Source organism: Takifugu rubripes, chromosome 15 (genome assembly GCF_901000725.2).
Source record: "Takifugu rubripes chromosome 15, fTakRub1.2, whole genome shotgun sequence".
Classification (NCBI taxonomy): domain Eukaryota; kingdom Metazoa; phylum Chordata; class Actinopteri; order Tetraodontiformes; family Tetraodontidae; genus Takifugu; species Takifugu rubripes.
In genome coordinates this window covers 9,504,912-9,525,329 of record NC_042299.1, presented here as the reverse complement: position 1 = coordinate 9,525,329, position 20,418 = coordinate 9,504,912, and the positions used below count along the sequence as shown (strand labels likewise).

General features: G+C 41.5%; 2 protein-coding genes across 7 annotated transcripts; one reads left to right on the top strand and one right to left on the bottom strand.

Annotated features, from left to right (window-relative positions):
• The first annotated feature begins 480 nt into the window (after positions 1-480).
• LOC101075755 (procollagen-proline, 2-oxoglutarate 4-dioxygenase (proline 4-hydroxylase), alpha polypeptide 2) lies at positions 481-12,805 on the top strand. Of its 5 annotated transcripts, XM_011611271.2 has the most exons (17): positions 481-630; positions 1,618-1,683; positions 4,407-4,512; positions 5,293-5,389; positions 5,502-5,653; positions 6,398-6,535; positions 6,646-6,885; positions 7,266-7,462; positions 7,650-7,826; positions 7,895-7,965; positions 8,090-8,189; positions 8,336-8,389; positions 9,305-9,364; positions 9,433-9,498; positions 11,344-11,412; positions 11,939-12,035; positions 12,147-12,805. In XM_011611271.2, exons 3-17 carry the CDS (start codon positions 4,425-4,427, stop codon positions 12,215-12,217), a joined length of 1,677 nt encoding a protein of 558 aa, XP_011609573.2. In that variant the 5' UTR covers positions 481-630; positions 1,618-1,683; positions 4,407-4,424; the 3' UTR covers positions 12,218-12,805. The 5 variants fall into 5 exon arrangements, 4 of the variants coding, with proteins under 4 accessions (XP_011609573.2, XP_003970973.2, XP_011609574.2 ...); XM_003970924.3 differs by lacking the exon at positions 9,305-9,364; XM_011611272.2 differs by lacking the exon at positions 9,433-9,498.
• Positions 12,806-12,977: 172 nt separating this feature from the next.
• On the bottom strand, positions 12,978-19,240 carry LOC101079838 (sodium- and chloride-dependent GABA transporter 2-like). 2 transcript variants are annotated; one of them, XM_029848357.1, is made up of 15 exons: positions 18,818-19,240; positions 18,612-18,746; positions 18,287-18,427; positions 17,925-18,009; positions 17,575-17,707; positions 16,415-16,549; positions 16,201-16,304; positions 15,987-16,111; positions 15,426-15,538; positions 15,206-15,343; positions 15,028-15,130; positions 14,853-14,953; positions 14,709-14,773; positions 14,501-14,529; positions 12,978-13,706 (listed from the first exon to the last, which is right to left on the bottom strand). In XM_029848357.1, exons 1-15 carry the CDS (start codon positions 19,020-19,022, stop codon positions 13,675-13,677), a joined length of 1,644 nt encoding a protein of 547 aa, XP_029704217.1. In that variant the 5' UTR covers positions 19,023-19,240; the 3' UTR covers positions 12,978-13,674. The 2 variants fall into 2 exon arrangements, with proteins under 2 accessions (XP_029704217.1, XP_011609618.2); XM_011611316.2 differs by lacking the exon at positions 14,709-14,773 and having other exon boundaries at positions 14,501-14,671.
• Positions 19,241-20,418: the final 1,178 nt, after the last annotated feature.

Genomic DNA, 20,418 nt, shown 5'->3' with positions numbered 1-20,418 from the left:
TGTGTAAAGTCTGGTTCTTTTGGCTCCAAACGCCGGTGAATCCATCCTCCAAACACGCGTCTCAGTGGCAACGTGACGGCCTGCATGGACCACATTACCGTAAACACCCCAGAGGAGCGGGAGCCGAGAACGCGCCACAGATTATCAGTTTCCGAAACTAAATCACGCTTTTCAATTATTATTTTCAATGATTCTCCAGATTTTACCATTGGAAAAGGAGTAAACAATGATACGAGACTGTAATAACGTGTTTTCGTCTACCTCTGTTTTATCCTATTCACAGAAAAGAAAATCACATTACAATAATGATAAAACGTACAAAACTTAGAAATGGCTAAAACGATTACTTTAACTAAAATATTCTACCATTGATGCGGATGTTCCCTTTTTAGCTTAACTACGAATAACACTGAAGGTTAATTATCTCAAAACATGATAAATGATACGTGCGCTCCAAAACGAATGTGCTTGCGTTTCTAGTTGAAGTATTAAGGTACGCCCTCCTGTAGGCTCTGTACGTGGCAGCGTCGAAATCCCCCCTCCTTGTCCTTCTCCTAACCCCACCATAAGACTAAAGACGTGCCCATACACCTAACGCTGGCCGCTGTCCCTAAACCCGGGGTAAACGAGGTAAGACGACATCAAATTTCACATTTAAACGCCCGAGAAAACGCCGTTCGCCTCCCCCGGACGTCAGTGAATGGCGGCGGTGTCTCGAACATGATGGGACGGTTGTCAAAAAGCTGATCCGGGCGCTGTGTTGTGAGACAAGCGTGTTTTCGGCTGCCTACTTTAAAGAACTAAGTGGGCTTTTTTTGTTTTGGTTTTGTTTGTTTTTTTAAATTCGTTTTGAATTGTTAGACATTGCGAGAAAATAGTGTCGTAACATCGTGCAGCCAAGAGGAACAAGTTTGAACATAACGGGAGAAAGTTCCTCGAGTTCCAGGCAGTGCGCCAGAAATGCTCACATTCTGCTTAAATTAGAAAAGAATATGTTTTTGTAGCTTGTGCCGACGCAATAAAATAAAAGATAACGCGGTAAAAGTAGAAGATGTTCACCGGAGACTGAGTTCATGCGCTGCGAAATTTCTAGAGAGACGAGTGACGTCAGGCGAACTTGTTCGAACGGAGCGGCTCGAAACCATCAGCAAGACAGTTATTTCTAATCATAATAATTAAAAAAAAAACCAATCCATTAGTGAGTCATCCACATTGATTATGGGGACACATGTTGAAACGAGCAGATGGAGGTCAGAAGAGATGAATGATCACAATTTTGGCAGGGTTGCGTAATAATTTAACTGTCATCCTTCCCAAATGTTGGCAGCCAGTTTAGGAACGTGGATGAGCATCCCAACGTGGCGGCTGAACCGTGTTGCGGCTGTAATCTCAAACCACTGCTGTTATGGGAACAGCTTAAATCTATGGAAGGAAGCCTTGTTTGACTTGGGCGCCAAGTTCAGGCCCCCGGTGATAAGAGCAGAGCTGCAGTTAGGAATCTTGAATTACTCAATTCTTGGGGGGTTTTTTTTCCCTTAAAAAGTGAGAGTATGTCAAGGATGATTAACAGTATTTACAGGCTGCAACATTTAACTCTTTCTTTCTGAATCCACCCAGGAGACTTTGTGTTGTTGCTGCTGCTGCTAACCAACCAACAGAAAGGCTGGAAAACAGACCAAGGAGGTAATAAAAAAGAAAAGCTTCAAAGGAAATGTGCATTAGGATCATCTGCCTCTAATCCTGATTTATGGTGCATGTCCAGGAATAGCCTGATGATTCATATTCGATGGTGAAAAGTGAGTGAACGTGGCAGCAATGTGAGTCTGTTGAATTCTCCCCTCTGAGTTTCAGTTCTGCTGCAGCTTCCTCAGTAATTTTGATGGATAACACACTGCGCGTGTGTTATACAGTTTTGTGATTTACAAGATGTCCTCTGGAAAGTTAAGACACACAGTTAAAACATACAAATCCCTTTATGCTTACCTATGTAAACAACAGCCTACCCGTCCTGTTAGTGTGCGGTTTAACATTAGGCCTGTAAGCGTCGTCTCAGAGGTACACATTTACTCCACAACGGCTGCACTCAGCACAGCAAATTTGTCTTGGTATGCAAAGGTGAGTTTGAGGGGGGGGGGGGGGGGGGGGGGAGCATGACAAGTATAAATGGATCTGGAGGGAGGAAGTAAAAGAAAAATGAAGTGGAAAGGGGAACTTTCACTGAAAGTGGAAGAGGTGGCTCTCGTTTTTAGCAAATGTAAAGTGTTGGCTGAAATGAAAGGCTGAGATTGAACCTGTTTATAACTGGACACGCGCATGGACATGCACATTAGCGTCACTCAATCCTGCTTTGTCACACCGGTGTTCGAAATATTAAGAATTTTTACATTTGTATCCCTCAAACTCCCAAAGTATGTCACAATTTCTGCATCAATCTTGAACAACTGCTGTGTGTGTTGAGTGTCTGGAATCTCACGTTTCTGATGCAGTCATTCAATTTAAGATTTTTTTTTAATTTGAATGTTTTTAAAAATGAGAGCTTTAATGCTTGTTTTGCTGTGTAAACAGCTGCTGGACCACCCAAGATCCAGAGGAAGAGCTGGCTCACAATTGGTGCTAAACTGTGAACGTCCAAGTAAATATTTGGTCCTCAGAAGCATCTGCTCCATTACATTGTGTCCTGATTCCAACTCCGTGGTGGAGGGCTTTTAATGTGTTATCCCGCCAAATCCGTATAAAATCTGCTATTGAGTTGTGTGAAGAGAACGGCAATTCCCCCCCAGGTGGAATCAGAAAATTTGGCAAATCGAATCCGTCCTATTCCGCGGCATAGTGGAAAGTCTCCTCGGGGACTCGTCGTCTCAGTTTGAATATTCTGTGCACAAGAAACGGCGCCGTATTTCTTCCCATGCTGAGCCTCAAAGTAACAGTATGAACGCATCAGAAATAAAGGCAGGGGCCAGCACTGATGAACCTGTGCCATGAAACACAGCAGAACTTCCATGAATTGTGACTCAGGTGTTTAAACCTGCAGGAAGTGGCCACCTTTGGGCTCTGTAATCACAGAGGCTGCAGATTACAAGGCGAGAGATTAAGTCCTCTCATTTGTAGTTCCACGGCTTTGGTTTTAGGAAGTGATCTTTAATAAACCGGGATTTGTTCTCGAGCTTTAGTCGTGTTGAAATAATGTGGTCTTACAACCAGGGCATGAGTAGACAAAGTTCTCCAAATATACTGACATTAGATAAAATAGCAGGAAAATGTAAAACGCTGGGTTTTGCCGCGCAGCTGAATCACCGTCGGCCACACTAATGTGTGCAGCCAAGGCAAATACCCCATTGATCATGCATGCATAACAAGTGTGTGTTTAGCCTTTATAATCATGTCACCGTTTGGAAAATTATTCAGTACTTGTTATATTTTCTCTGGTATTTGGCGATGTTAATAGTCCAATGTGAGGCGCCTTGTTGTGAAAAACCCAACTAATGTTCATAGGACGCTTCATTGAGCCCTTTTTACCCAAACTGGTGCGTTGCTTTAGATGAAATATTCTGCATTTCTGTGTCCATGTGATTTGTAGGCATGTTTGGAAACAAGTTTGAACAGCTCTGCAGCTCTCCTGCGTTGTAATAAGGTAGTTCTTAGTAGTTCTCTTCTGTCTCCGTCTGCAGCATAAAAGAGCTGCAGTTAGTTTAAACTACTAAAATTGGAATTTAGAAAACTGTGTCGACTCTCTCACAAAATCATAGGAACACAATTCTAATTCTCCTGACCTCTTTTACCGGCTCTTAGAGCTTTTAACTAATGACCCCGGCTTGTTTGTTTCTACCATATGGTGCCATCGTCTCCTGTTTGCCTCATTACAAGAGTCATTTGTCAGAAATGTGCCAGATTTCACCCTAAATAGACAAGCTTGAGTTTTTAGCTTCTGCAGAAGCATTTGTGGTCTTCTAAATACGTCAGATTTTAACATGCAACAGACAAATCAGCTGCAGAGGAGTGATGTGTTAAAATGGAATTAGATGTTGCCCAGGAGGGGAAAAGTGTAATTTTTCACATAAGCAGAGCCAACAAAGCTGGTCTCCACTGCAGGACGCTGTGATTCTCTACATAACAGGTCCATTGTGTTGCTCTGTAACACAACACTGTTACACACACAGCTTGTGCTGCTTGGCTCTCAGTGATACTGCTTTTTAAAGAACAAAAGGTAAATGTGGTGGAAAGAAAGTAACATATGCCAAGGAAATAAGCTCGGGTGAAAGGGGGGGGTGTTGCCTGTTTTAAATATATAGGATGTTCTGTTTACTAAATTCTGGGGCTTTGAAATGTTCTGCTCAGACACTGGTGAGATTCAGCTTCTGTTAGCGTAAATCTCTTTCGACATGGTGAATTCCCTTTTAATCTTACAGGTTACTGAGAGTGACACAATGAGGACTTTCCTGCCTTCCATCCTCTGGGTGCTGCTGCTGCACTGCTGCGGCCAGATGACACAGGCTGAGGTCTTCACTTCCATAAGTAGGTTCAAATGGAGGTTTAATCTAATCAAACACAAGAGCTTCTGGACCCAGACTTCAATTAGTGGGGGGAAAATGCAATCAGGGTGGTAGTATGACTAGAATCATCCATCATTTGAATGTGCTGTTTCAGCAAATTCACTTTGTTTGATTCTACTATTGAAATTAATCAGATACATAAAATAAGCATCAAATGTGCATCTTTTGAAACTCCCTGAATCAGTGTTTTCTGACATGTTATTTCATCTAATATCATAGAATAGTTCCCCTGATAAATTGTCTGCATCATTTTAATCTGTGAGATACAATACATTCTCTCCATTTACTGCTTTTGGGAAGGTTTTATGAAAAAAGACACATTCCTCCTAAACAAACTAGGTGAATCCCCACTGGCCCTTTCTGTGGCTTTTTAATGATGCTTTTTTAGCCCAGCTTTCCCATCACAGCCTTCTGGATGAGCACCCCACTGTCATTTCAGCTGTTTTAGAGGTTTGAGTCCCGTATTTTGTGGCTGCGTAGTTATTTTTAGTCGTTATTTTGGGCTTGGTGTAGGTTTACAGTTAAAAGGTTACCAGTATTAACCTTTACAAGGCTTGCTTTAATCCAGTTGCAATAAAGAGTAGAGATCATTTTCATCACCCATATTGAAATTTAGAATTGGGGAGAATGTAAGCTACACTATTACAATAAATACAGAGGAATTTCAAATTCACCCTGTGCATTTTTATTTCTTTATTTCATTTTTTCTCCTATATTTATCTGCCTTCATCTGTGTCCGCAGGCCATCTGACGGATCTCATCTACACAGAAAAAGAGCTGGTCCAGTCTCTGAGAGAGTACATTAAAGCAGAGGAGTCAAAGCTTGCTGCTGTCAAGAGGTGCGTTCAGGGACACTAACTCAAGACTGTGCATTTCACCTTATAGGAGTGTTATTACTAAAGGGGTATGCGTGGAAGCTGTAGTAGCCTCGTTTTTATCCCCATCTTTCAGCTGGGCGAACAAACTCGATGCTCTAACCAGAGTGTCCACCTCTGACCCGGAAGGCTACTTGGGTCACCCAGTAAATGCCTACAAGCTGATGAAGAGGCTCAACACAGAGTGGACTGAACTGGAGAGCCTGGTGCTGCAGAATCCCTCTGATGGTAGGGAAGAGAAGGGGAATCAAGCAAAGACGGGATGAATCAGAGGTCAAAGGGATATGTGTCATTCATCAGTTAGTCAGTGTAATCTATTTAAAAAGAGCTTTGCAGGTTGGCTGCCTCATCTGTATTACAGATATTCCTAACTGAATCTGTATTTATATACTGTAGGTCGGGAGTCAGGAAACCCACCCAAGTCCCCCTTTTTTCTTTATATCCTATTTAGATAACTGCATAAATGGCATAGCAAAAATAGAATGACTAAAATTTGACTTTTTAATGTTCCTCATGTTGAAGCCGAGTGGAAATTTCTGCTGCTCTTCTCTTCTCAGAAGCGGTTGTTTCTTATCAGGCATCTTTAGGAAAGACTGTGCTTGGATCTGGTGTGTTGTGCAAACTGCTCATACCATAGGATCTTATCATAGTGTAAAATATGTAGTGGGAATGATTCAAGGCGCTCTGTATATGCAGCAGAAACTGGATGAAAACTAAACATGGAAACACTAAATAAATAAAGCCTGACTTTTCCATTTTTTAGTATTGTCAGGCTTCCTGTATACGTGGCCTGATTTTTGATAAATGTTTTCCTGAAGGGTGATTGTTTATCTTCTGTAATCAAAGCAATTCTCTGGAAATTGTCAAGACAAGGAAATAAAATGAAGCTAGTTTAGCTAACCACCTTGTGTTTTATTCGTGAATTGTTGAGGTCTTCATTGACTTCTGGGGTTATTTATTTCCTGCCTCTAGGGTTCATTTCCAACATATCCACACACCGACAGTACTTCCCAGATGAGGAAGATGCCACCGGTGCTGCAAAGGCACTGATGCGTCTTCAGGACACGTATCAACTGGATTCTGAGGCCTTCGCCAGAGGAAAGCTGCCAGGTAAAACCAAGAGTGTATTTATCATAAAATATCAACAACTGGCATGTCATCAAAATAATACAAAACTAATAAAGACTAACTGTTCTTTTTGGTATTACTGGGCTTTATAGGGATGCACTCCAGCGCTCTTCTGACTGTGGACGACTGTTTCGACATGGGAAAGACGGCATACAACGAAGCTGACTATTATCATGCCGTGCTGTGGATGCAGCAGGCCCTGAAGCAGCTGGACGCTGGGGAGGAAGCCGTAGTCTCCAAGGTGGATATTTTGGACTACCTCAGCTACTCCGTCTACCAGATGGGAGACCTCCCCCGAGCTGTCGAGCTCACACGCCGCCTGTTGGTTATTGGTAGGTAACAGCATGGACGTGCTATTGCATTCTCCTCCCTCACTTTGCTAACTGTATAATTGGGTTTACCAGAACAGCAGGGTGTAGCCTTCAAAGGTTAAAATTTGTGGTTTTAATTTTAGTTTCTGCATCAAGGACTCTGCTGGAAGCACCAAGCCACATCTTAAATCCTTGTTTCTCCTTCACGTGAAATGAATGGGCCATATATGCTGAATGAAAATGGGGGGGGGAATAAATGAATTCTTACATGTTATCTGTTAAAAAAAGCGAACAAAAAACACTTTTTGAACATTGACACATTCGGTATGTTAACATCAGGCATCTGGCAGTCAGTCAGCTGAGTAATGCCACTAAAATAGAATCGTTCCCTGCACTGACAGACTCCAGCCACGAGAGGGCAGGAGGCAATCTCCGTTACTACGAGAACCTACTTCGCAAGCAGCTTAGTGAACTGAACCAAGACTATGAGCCTGCCTCTGAAGAACCCATCCAGCTCGGAACATACAGCCGACCTAAAGACCATTTACCCGAGAGGGAGGCTTATGAGGCCCTGTGCAGAGGAGAGGGGCTGCAGATGGTGAGGCACTTTCAGCTGTAATGAAAAGATTGTGCATTCAGTGGAACGTGTCTTATTTAAAAGTGCCGTTTGATTAAATGTGTCAGAACAAGGTTTTGCATCATTCTTCATTTTAGATAAAGCATAATTGTGCTTATCATACACACTTTTTAGAATTTTTGATTTTCTTTTAAATTTTTGTTCCCAGAATGAAGCAAGGCGTAGCCGTCTCTTCTGCCGTTACCAGGATGGCAACAGGAACCCTCACCTGCTGCTGAAGCCCATTAAAGAGGAGGATGAATGGGACAGCCCGAACATTGTGCGCTACCTGGACTTCCTGTCCAATGAAGAGATTGAGAAAATCAAAGAGCTGGCTAAACCCAAGGTGAGACATTGCAAAAAAAAAATTGCTCTAATTCAGAGATTTACAGGCCCATGCTTTTGTTCTTGTAGCTCGCCAGAGCTACGGTCCGTGATCCTAAAAGTGGAGTCCTGACCACAGCCAGCTACAGAGTCTCAAAAAGGTAACGAAGGCAGATTTAAAAATGGAACACAATCAGGAGGGTTTTCTTTGTCCTTACGTTGGTGAAATATTTCCATTTGCTGAGTGCTCATTCGTTTATGCTGGTGCACGATGCTATTCCTCAGTGCATGGCTAGAAGGGGAGGAAGATCCCATCATTGCTCGAGTCAACCAGAGAATAGAAGATCTCACAGGCCTTACCGTAAAAACTGCCGAGCTACTACAGGTAATGTAGTAATAATGTGTCCGATATTCTGAGTTTCAGTGGAATTCATGTGTTTGTCAGTTGCATTTTAAGAATAGGCACAAATTATATCAACCCTAGTGATGCATGCTGTATGTCTAAATAGCCTTTGCCTATATTTGATGCAGGTTGCTAACTATGGAGTGGGAGGACAGTATGAGCCACATTTTGACTTTTCAAGGGTGAGTTGTTTAGACTGCAGCGTATCTGAGGCTCGCAGCAGCATTGCTCAAGGTTTCTCATTTTATAACGTTTTAGTGCAAATAGCCCTGCCACAGCTGTCCCCTTCAACAGTTCTCAATGGACTATCTATCGACTGTTGGTCACTAGGATTGATCTGACTTTGTTTTAGAAAACGGCATATTTATCTGCCCTCTTCTGTGTCTGAAGACCATCTGTCAGATCTCATTTACACAGAAATAGAGCTTGATTCGTAGAAAATGAATAGAATACCTAATAAAAAAGAAACCTAATAAAAATGCAGGAATCTGGCTTTATTTGGCTGTTAGAGGCACTGCAAATTTCTCAATAATCGTCGTCTTTCACGTTACCCTTAATGATATTTGACAGCTTCGGCTGTGGGTAGAGATAAAATCAGAGAACAGCCGTAAAGCACTTCATAAAAAAGGAAGTGAGACAAATCAAAGTTAATGGGACATATTGTCTTGTTTTTCTCACGTGACAAATTCAGTATTTGTTGCATTGTAAATGTCCTGGTCTTGAAATTACAAAAGAAATTAGGCCATTTTTGAAAGAATCTGCTGTTAGATTTACCCAGCTTAGTCATCAAATCCCACAATATTAGAAAATGTTATTACGGTCATGTTTTGCCAACATCTGCTTGTGGGATCTGTAGAGAAACATCCTGTCCTCCATCGAGCGTTAAATTTCCAGTTCCAGCTTGGATGGCTCGGTTCAACGGTTGCACTTTGGTAAATCTCATTCTCTGTACACGTTCCTTTGTTTTTCATGCACTTCTAACCTAACAACCCTTTTTAAGAGGTATCCCTTTTAGAGGATTGGAGTGTAAGTGCACTTTATGGCAGACTCCCGCATCTTTATGGAAATGGGTTGAATGTTTTGAACATCTGTTGCAGCGCCCTTTTGACAGCAACCTCAAGGTCGATGGAAATAGACTTGCTACATTCCTAAACTATGTAAGTACGGGCGAACGGACGAACAGGTGTTAATCATTTATTTTCACTTTTGGATTTTATCTTTGTAGAAAGATGAACCTGATGCGTTCAAAAGGTTAGGCACTGGAAATCGCGTGGCAACCTTTTTGAACTACGTGAGTATGCGCATCCAGTTGCCGAGGAAGGCTGACACCCGTGCACCATCCTTTGGTTGCAGCTTCATGGGATCATACATAAGCTCTGGTTCAATCTTGGACTTGGATTGATTGACTTGCAGAAGGCCATCTCTTGGCGAGTATGGTGCTAGATGTAGATATGACAAGATTTCTAAACTAATGACAGTTCAGTCACTTTATGACTAAACAAATAATGATCAGTAACCTAAGAATTCTTTTTTTGGTTTGTCAATCAGTTCTAGTACATGTTGTGGAGAGTTGTGTTGCCTGTCTCCCATTAACACGCTGATGTAAAAACAGGTCTTTAGAGAATCTCTGCTAACACTGGGACATTTATGAGAAAATGGAATAAAGAATTCGAGCCAAAACTCTTTTTAATTGATATATTGTTACATAAATGTAAGGATTTTTAAGATTAGATTCTGATCAACCTTTTTTATTGAGATGTATCGGAAGATGTAGAATTTAAATTTACAGCACACAGAAACTCAGTCCGACAACTTTTTAACTGAAATTCCCGTTTAAATTTTAAATCAGCAACAGCCCCAAAAATGACCTCTGCATTTAACGCATCATCTACACGGCTGTAGTGAACACAAGCCCGTGACCTGTCCCGGGATTTGTGTGAGAAGCTTTATTGTGCTGTCCAGCTTTGACTGCTGGAGGCATGACCCGTACCGGAGCCCAGAAGGTGTCCAGTCTAGAACCAGGAGTGTGTTAGCAGCACAGCTTTCCAGTCTTGGTTGTCCAAAACATCGCAGAGATACTTGAAAGGATGTAGGGAATTTGGAATCAGAGTCAGCACCTTAACATCCTTTTCACTCTCCTCAAACCATCCCTGAACAGTTCCAACATGTGCCAGGGTTCATTATCCGGCTGAAAGAGGCCACAGGGGTCAGGACTTGTCGTGAATGGGAATTCATGTCAGGTCTGCAAAAATGATGAGGAACACCCCACAACAGCTGTGATTTTGGACCAGCTCACAACCACAACAATCATCAAAATCTGGCCGTCGTAAAACATGAACAGATCCTTATGCTCGCCCTATTTCCTGTTTTTAACAAGTCAAATTTGAGAACAAAATCGCTCACATTTGTTGTCTTAAATACCCCATTGAAGAGATAATCAGTCATGCCTACTGTGTTCAAAATAACTTGTTTTGCTGCTCAATTTGGTGCCTCTATGTATTGACCAGTTATACCAGTTCTAGAGGCTGGATAATTAAGCTCTCTACAGAATATAGTTGGTGGAATGTATATGTGTTGATAAAAAGCTGGAGTTCTGAGAGATACTTCTCAATCTGTTCATGAAGGGCTAACCTGCTCAGATGTTGCTGTGGAGTGTTGTTTATGCATTTATTTTGTTTGTTCAATATCTTGCAACATATGACACATTCAGAATCACGCTACTCGCTTTACAAAGCTGAATGGCCTGTAAGAAACGTGAGATTTAGATTTCAAGGCTGAAATTTAAAAGAGAAACATTCTTTTGTTCTATCTTCCATCTTTCTCGTATGAACACTGGGGATCTTGCTACTTTCAAGACTTCTCCAGAACCTTTTTTTTTTTTTTGAATGATATTATCTTATTCTTTAAACAGTAGTGAAGTAGAAAATATTTCCTTATTTTCTTTCATTTACTTTGCATCTGTCTGTATATATGCATGAACAATTACGAAGACAGGGTTCCCATATATATGGTACATATAAGATTTTACCCTTCAATAATAATTTTAAGTGGGAAACAAATGCATATGTTGAAGCAGTTTATTTATTTTTTTATTTTCCTATTTGAGGAAGTCTGATTCCAGGCGGTCTTTTTGCAGATGAGTGACGTGGAAGCAGGAGGCGCTACGGTCTTCCCTGACTTTGGAGCAGCGATCTGGCCCAGAAAGGTGAACGAGGACCCAACAATTGAAACCACATTATGTGAAGCATTTTCTGAATATGCTGCTAGGCGTCTTTTGAGGTTACAGGAAGGTGACGAGTGCATCCCTTCCCCTGTTAGGTTCAGGGCCTCGGCTCAATACTGAGCTATATTAAATATACAATCATGCAGGTTTTAGGTGCGTCTCAAAGGAACATCCACGTGAATAAGAGGAACCAAACATTCCCACCAAACTGTTGCATCACTTACATCATTACTTTATAAGCTAAATTTATATCTTAATGTTGCATGTCTGCACATCAGCACCTAATTTATCCCTTTATAAGGCAAAATGGTAAATAGCCAACAATCTAATAAAGCTTAAACTCTGGTGGCGCTGCTCCTACAGGAGATGTTGGGATTCCATCTCTTCCATCATTTTTAATATGCATTGTCCTGAATGTAACAACTAAATGTTGTGTAATTACTTCATGAGAGATTAGCACATCAGTTTTATTGTGTTAGTCAGTTTTAATGTTTTTCTTTCACCAAAGGGGACAGCAGTGTTCTGGTACAATCTGTTCAAGAGTGGGGAGGGGGACTATAGGACCAGACATGCAGCCTGTCCTGTCCTAGTAGGAAATAAATGGGGTGAGTGAAGCATGTAACACATTTAATATACAAATACCTGTTTAAATGTATATAATAATCATTTAAATGTCATTTGTTTGGGTATAATGGACTTTTATTCTGCCTTGTCAGTGTCGAACAAGTGGATTCATGAGCGAGGTCAAGAATTCAGGAGACCCTGCGGTTTGACAGAAGTGGATTGAATTACACAAAGACATAAAAATTCTCACTACACACTAGACTACATCTTACTTTAACGTCACCCTCAGCAGTGCCTTCCCTCTGGGGGTGTTCCAACTCACACTCATTTAGAAACACTCTTCCTGTCTCTACGTCTGACATGAAAACTGTGCAACAGCTCTGCACAGTCTGTTATCACCTGAAGACACGGAACAATGTGGACACTCCAACAAAAGGAATAATTTAATGTGAAAATGCAACGTTTAGGTAGTTCTTAATATGTGTGCTCCCAATGTTGTGGAAGCCTGCTAATGTTAGCATCACCTCTCATACAGGTTTCAAGCCCAGCTTATGTAATCAGTAAAAGCATCTTAAAACTTGCTTTGTAGCTCTAACATGTCTCCATTCCGCCTAGCTTTATCTGTGTTTACATTTAAAGCCCTGCACTCCTTGTGTGGTCATAACGTAATTTTTTGCCCTTGCCAAGAAACACTTTTATGTCCACGATAGATTTTTTACGAATGTATTTATGTGGCATTTAAATTATTGCGTGCTCTTCTTACATGATTGCTCATAAGCAAAGAGCAATAAACAGCTTCTTTTATGACCTGCAATGTTTCGTGTCTTGATTTACTACAAATTGACTGTCTTGGTACAACCTGAGAGGAAGGAAATGGGATTTAGAAAGTGATTCTTCTGTCTGTTGTGGGGAACTGTGGGTGTGATGAGCAGGTGTTCAACACTGGAGCTTCATTGAGAGATTTTCTGGAGCTGTCTGCAGCTTTATTTAAGTCCCAGAACATTTAGTTTTGTTCCTCGGTTATGAAACGGAGCGTGAAGGAAATCGAGCAGTATGTAAACCAGCCTTCACAGTCAATAAAGTAAAAAAAATAATAAAAAACAAAACCATAGTACATGTTAGTAAGCGATACAACAATGGCACAAGTTCACAGAGTACATGAGGTACAAAATCAAAGTTCCAACAGGCACAAATAGGTATAAAAAAAATAATTTGGGCAGGAAACATTTGTGGATGTAATTTACATTCTTGAATCAGGAATACTGTCCATCGGAGTATCATTATTCAACAATGAAAGCATCTAAGAAGATTATGGCACATTATTCTGTGCCTGGTAAAGGTGTACATAATTATTTCAATAGTGATCATTGGTACACATAAACATGATACAAAAAATGCTTTAATAAATGCTCTAAAATACAATATATAACTTTTATATCATATAAAATGTAAAACCTTGCTAATTTCACCCATTTAGTAGTTCAGAAATCATTAATCCCTGAAGAATATAACTACTGTCAATTATGCGCTGTAAAATACCAAAATGCCCCTCACAGGAACCACGTGTCCACATGTCTTCACTGATTACGCTCCCCAGCGTGGGACAAAGGGTTGAGCTCTATGTTGCCGGTGGTGCCAATGGTTCCTGGCATGGACAGACATTCTTGTTTCAGAGGCAGTTCATCCTCCGGCTGGCATAGAGACAGGAATCGCTAAGTGGGGGAGAGAGAGGAAATACAGAGGTGTAACCCACACTTTGGAAATCTTTATACTCTGGTAGGCAGGGGTAGAGCTTTTATATGTCACAAGAAGGGTCTTTTTTTTATTAGTTAATAAGGAAAGGGACAGTTGTGTTTAGATCCCTGGGTACTTTTCCCAGCATAATAGCACTGGGGTAACTGAAGATAATGTTGGGACTCATTTATTGACTTGACATTTATTGACACAGGCCATTTTTTTTCCTGACATAACCAATTCAATCCACTGAGTTATCCCAAAAAACGACATGTAGGATTGTTTGAGCTGAACTTGGCCTTGGCTCATTCTTAAACGAGATGACATGACTAGCAGGAAACATTAACATATGATATACTGTATGTGATGACTAGTTCCTGATTAGGCACAGGTTTCAACACAGCTCTTGCCTTTAGAGCTCAGTCCTTAAATTTATCACTCTGTGCCTCACTTGAAAGTTACAATAGATTAGTTTCCAAAAACTCCTGTCAGTGATGCCAGGAATGATTTGTTTCAATATATTACTGCTCTTGGCCTCAGCTAAACCATACACATACTTGTAATCAAAGACGGTCATATGAGGACACATTAAATGCATTCAGCTGTCATTCCCCTGAACAATAGAGCACTTTCATGAATCTTGTCTGACCCTTGTGACAGTCTGACATGTTGGGCAACAATATCCAGCAACTGTTAGTTAAAAGCCGTCATTCAGATGAATACTTTTTTCAGGCACTTGTTTCGGCTGTGCTGATGTGAAGGTCTGGCTCACCTGCCGTAGCGTGCCTTCTCCTCGGGCCACTTTATACAACACAAACAGAGGGATTAGCGAGAGGGAGATGGTGGCGATGAACCAGCCCAAGATGTTAGCCCAGAGTGGATAAACATAGGTGTCATTGAACCTCAGCGGGGTGTATTTGACAATAGAGAAGATGAACGTTCCCTGTGAAAGCAAATATTTGCATTTGTGAATACATTACCTAAAAGTAGCAGAGAAATTAGATCCGCTGGGCGGGGATTGGCACAGTTCTTGCTTAGCAACGAGCTGAATGTGGTGCGACAATCTCTTTGTTAGCAACAGATGATCATCATACGGACAAAGACATTTCAGAGAGGATGCTTACGAAACAGATGAAGGGGGTGATGTATGTCCAGCAGTACTTCATGAATGGATTTGGACGATATCCAATCATGTCTGTGATGTTTTTGTAGAAACGCTCAGAACCTATGGGAACCAGACAGTCGGCAAGACACCCAGCCTCAAGTAGACCTCAAAAACATTTTTTCTAATTCACTAACCGTACACCCAGCCGATGCTGACTGACTGGCAGAGGGAGAGGAGGAGTAAAGTGGTTCCACTGCAGACATGATGGTCCAACAGCTGCAGCAAGTACATCCCTCCCTATAAAGAAGACATGAACATGAACATGACTATGAAACATGGTGGCAAAGAGTGAAAAAAGTGTGCTGCGCAAACCTCAGTAACCAGCGAGAGTCCCAGCAAGCAGCAGGTGCTGCAGATGGCCAACAGGAGCAGCTCACGCCTGCAGCCCTTACGCAAGAAATTCGGGAACAGGTCTACCAGTGATGTCATTAAACATTCCATACCGACAAACTGGAAGGAAACAGGAAAGTTGAAGGGAGTCGGTGCTTTTGAGTTCATTTGGTCTTTTCTATCCTCCGGGTTTAGCTGCTACCTGACTGTCCAGTCCAAGCAAAATGACCATGGAGAAGAAGCACACCGACCACAGATGAGGCATGGGCATCATGGCCACAGCGCGCGGGTAGACAATGAACGCCAACCCCGGCCCTAGGCACATAAATACACTGTTAAAAATGTGGTTTCTGTTGATTTTTTTTCCCTAAAAGAATTACACTGGATTGCCAAAAGATCACAATCAGAAAAACTCTCTGGGCAAGAATAATCCACCCACATTATTGGCTAGATGGGCTCAAGTATTAAGCTACTATAATGCTAAGTAAATCATTCAAATCCTTCACAACGCCGTTATAGCACGCTAATAACAATAAATAAGGACTGAATATTGTGAAATACAGAAGGCTATGTGTCTGCCAGATGTCCTAACTCATCAGCCACTTCAAAGACAGATACTATATCCTGCTTTCTGAGCATTAGACAGGCAGTTATTACATTTCTCCAACCGATATAGCAACCATCAAATAATTTCAGGCGATGAGCGATTCTCAGTTCTTCAAGATACCCGACAGTTTAGCAGTCACTCTTCGGTAGTACTTGCCTGATTCAGCTACCTCGGAAATATCCACTCCTTGCTCATAGGTCATAAAACCCAGTACAGAAAAAATGGCGAAGCCCGCCACAATGCTGGTGGCGCTGTTCAGTAAACAAAGGTAGAAACAGTCCCTGTAAAGCACAATGGAATCAATAAATAACTCCGTAAAAGCTGTGAATGGGCAAGACTTTTGGAAATGTTCACAGAATCGAATGTTTACCTGTAACAGTCATTTTTATAGGTGTTGTAACTTCCAAGAGAGGTAAGAAATCCAAGACCAATTGCATAGGAGAAGAAAATCTGAGTACCAGCATCCATCCACACCTGAAATGGTCAATCAAACCAAATGTGTTTGTTCGTCTTTGTGTGTGTGCCTCTGGGTATGAGAGCAATGTCAGACATTCATAAATGCATGTTTTTTGTTTTATTTTTACCTGTGGATCAGAAAGGCGGGAGATATCAGGATAGAGGTAGAAAATTATGCCATCTAGCGCCCCAGGCAGGGTCAGACCACGTATGAGCAAAACTAGCAGCGTAGCGAAGGGGAAGGTGGCGGTGAAGAATGCTGCCTGACGTGAACAGAACCAGAAAAGGAATAGTTAAACCATGACTTTTGGACTGGAATAGATTAATAAGTTATAATGTTTCCCTCTGCCGGACACTGGTTTAGCGTGAAGGGTGGTGATTTCCACATATGGTGATGACAGTTGCTGGTTGAGCACTTTGGACAGCTGCTTCACAGCAAGAACATCAGATCTGATTCTGCAGCCACAGACTAAAATGAGCTGCAGGGTTCCACATACCCCATATAGTTGGCAGGCAGATAGAAGGCTTCTGTTGTTCTAGGTCAATTTATGGAGGACGCTTAAGATCTCAGGACAGATGGCCACAATTAATCCATCTGGCTTTATTGATTAATCGCTTTATTGATCATGTTGAATTCCCAATCCATTTTATTGCACTGTTCTTGAGAGAACTATTGAGTGAATGCAACGCTCTCATAAACTGCAGGAATAGAACAAATGTTCTTATGATTTTATTTTGATCACAGTTGTTTGTTCCAGAGGACTCTGTTACTTGGCTCTGGTTTTGGGTTGGATGTTGTTTCTTATAATGGACAATTAATGTTATCACTGAAAAAGGAAACTGGTGGGAAAATGTATTAACGTGTCACCATTTACAAGTAATTGTAAAATAGCAGAAAGGTTTTTATAAAGGCAACCGTACAGGATGTCATGTTCCTCTTTATAAACCCCAATCTGCCCCTCATAGAACATGAAATCCCTGCGCTTTTAGTGTAAAAAAATCCCCAAACAACCGATATATATTTTGTCCTTAACGCCATAAAGAAGTCTGCTGCAGTAGCTTACAGGGACAGCAACTCTTTCATTAACTTTATTCACGACCCCCACCTAAGCTGAGTGACACAACATTTAACTTACAGAGTTGAGTCATCAAAAAAAAAGTTGAGTGATCAACACTATGACAGCCTCTTTGATCATTCTAGCTAGCATGTGCATAAGCAGCCGTTTCAGGGAAATATCTGTACTTCCATAAAACATTTTAAAAAGATGTTTAATAAACTGAGCAGCACCTTTCCTGTTGACTTGATGCCTTTCCATACGCAGAAGTAGCAGATGACCCAGGTCAGGATTAAACACAAAACCAACTCCCATCTCAAGCTGCCCATGTCTTCTATACCTTTAGAGACCTTTAAAACACGGTTTCTGGAGAGAAGAAGCAACCAATAGCAATGGGGAGAGGAAAGGTGAGTTTCAGGTGGAAGGAAGGGAACTAAGAGCAGGAGCAGGAAAATGGCAAGATGAGGAGAAATTTAAAAGTGGGCTAATTATAGTGAGGCACAAGTCGGAAAGGAGAGGGAAAGGGTTTACGAGAGGAAAAGTTGCATTCTGTTAAAAATGTTCAAGTTGTCTGTCTGCTTACTGCCAAAATTCCACAACAGGAAGAGTTGTGTTGATGGTTGTCCTGGAAAGGCTCTGATTTGGATTAGTGAGGTCCAAGCATGCGTCTGTTACAAATCATATAGATCAGAATTTTTATTCTTGCCGTATACTTTGCAAAAAAAATTGTTATTGTATACAGACATTATTTATTTTCGTTAATGCTATTAATCTATTACATGCCTTTATTAACAGATTCTCATTAAACCATTGTGATTGCGTTGTGAGGGCTTATGTATTATAATACATAAGCATGTATTCATATAAATACACCATTATTTTATTAGGGTACTGGGTAATCTTTCATAACTTTTCCAGATTTCCTGATACAACAGGACAACATACCTGTATTCCAGTAATTTCCACACGTGGTCCACGGCAAATCAGCACTGAAGGATGAGAATAAGTAAAAGAAGGCCCAAGCTATTATGATGATATATGAAGTCCCACTGAAGGCGATGATTAAGTGGCTAGCATATCCCACGCCTAAAAGAAAATTTGGGGGGAGGAAAACGAACGTCAAGCCTTAAGTTATTTTTCTGATTGTGCGTAATTACGCACGGAGAGTCAATTACGCTCGGCTAAATACGATGAACCATTTCAGGAAAACATTTGGAGCCTAAATATTAAAGACATAACATTATTCCTCTTTTTAAAATGATAATAAAACCTTGGAAAAGCGGGCATATCTTTCTCCAGCATGTGATTCCTCCCTGGTTTGTATACTGTCCCACCGAAGTCTCAAGGAAGAACAAGGGAACTCCGCACGTAAACATGAACAAAATGTATGGGATGAAGAAAACACCTGCAAAAAAACGAGATTATCTCAGTTTTTCTGTTTTCTTGTCGTGGGGAACAGTAGTTCCATCCGCTCACCCCCGCCGTTTTTGTAGCAGAGGTAGGGGAACCTCCACACGTTTCCAGGTCCGATGATCGCTCCCATGACGGTCAGGATGAATTCAGCTTTGGTCCCCCAGTAGCCCCGCTCTGACTGTTGAGGCATATCTGAATATCCCCCTGGAGCAGAAACTGTCCAGCTGTCTGGAGACTTTTCATTACTTTCTATGTTTTCAGTTTCCATCACTTCATTAGTGCGGTTGTCATTTAGTCCGCAAAGAAACCCCTCAAACTGCACACAAAACCACACAAATATAAATCCTTTCACCCTCAGTACGCGGGCTGATGAGTGCACGAAATAAATCCAAGTCTAAGTTACACCTTAATCTACAAACTATAGTTTTTAAGTTTCGGGTCAAACTTGGAATTTCTCAGTTTTTTTCCAGGTTCCACGAACCAGAATGCGCCGACGTTGCCTTTTAATCACAAAGAGGCGTGGCATCTGCACAGCTGAGAAATAAGAGCAGTGCATGTCCTGGAAATACGGCAAGCACGTGGCTTGACGATGGATTTAGACATCTACACGTAAATATTATTTTTAATAAATTATTAACACAACGATATTAGGTGAAACATCACTCAGCTCCAAAACACTCAGTCACAAAATGTGTACTCATTCAGTAGGGGACTGGACTGAGAAGCAGGGTCTATATGTTCAAGCCCTGCTGGGAACAAAAGGTGGAAGGAGAGCAGTAGCAGGTGAGGTGCCGGGACACCTTTATGGCACTGATGAGGTACCCTTGAGCAAGACACTGAAGCCCCCCCAATGCTCAGATAGGACCCTGCGACCCCTCCACGGGTCTCTGCCTTCACCTGTAAGCAATTAACAAATACAATATCATGGCATCAGTCTGCAGTCATAACACAAGGCGCTTTTTACAGCAATTAACAAGTTGTAAGTTGTTGCTAAACAGAGGTTATACATCCCATACACAGAAGGGATCCCAATTACTTGTAATCAGGTGATAACCTTTGGATTTAAATCCAGATGAGGTTGAACAGAAGCCCAAACTCACCCTTTGCCATGAGGGATTTGAAGCTGGATAAGCTCAAGTTTAGGAAGTTCTTTATTTCAGATTAAACTAATAAGCAGAAAGATGTCTCCCTTGTGACAAACATCATCCCCCACAAGGTGGTAAACAGACTAGACATTGTGGGCTGCTACTCTCTATGTTCTAGGATTATGGACTTTCTCACAGGAAGACAATAACAAATCTCTGTACTCATTCTGAATACAGGAACATCACAGGATGAGCAGCAAGTGGTTGGGGCTGGACAGCGGCCGCAGGACATTCTCCAGATTTACTAAAAGGACACATTTTATTGTTTGAAAAAGCTAATTGTGCTATAGCCAAAGCTCATTGAGCAATGCTGCTCTGCCTGTAAACCTGCTCATCTTCCCTGTGGGGACAAAATTTTGATCTGTGCTTTGAAGGCCAAGAAGTCGGGTGAAGCTCAAAATGAAAAGAGAGGGTTACTATCATAACGCACCCAAGTAGCCAAGGTCAAAAGGCAGACAAGCTGAGAAAAAACATTTAGGTTGGATCAGAGGGGAGAAACAGGATGACAGCAACCTCAAG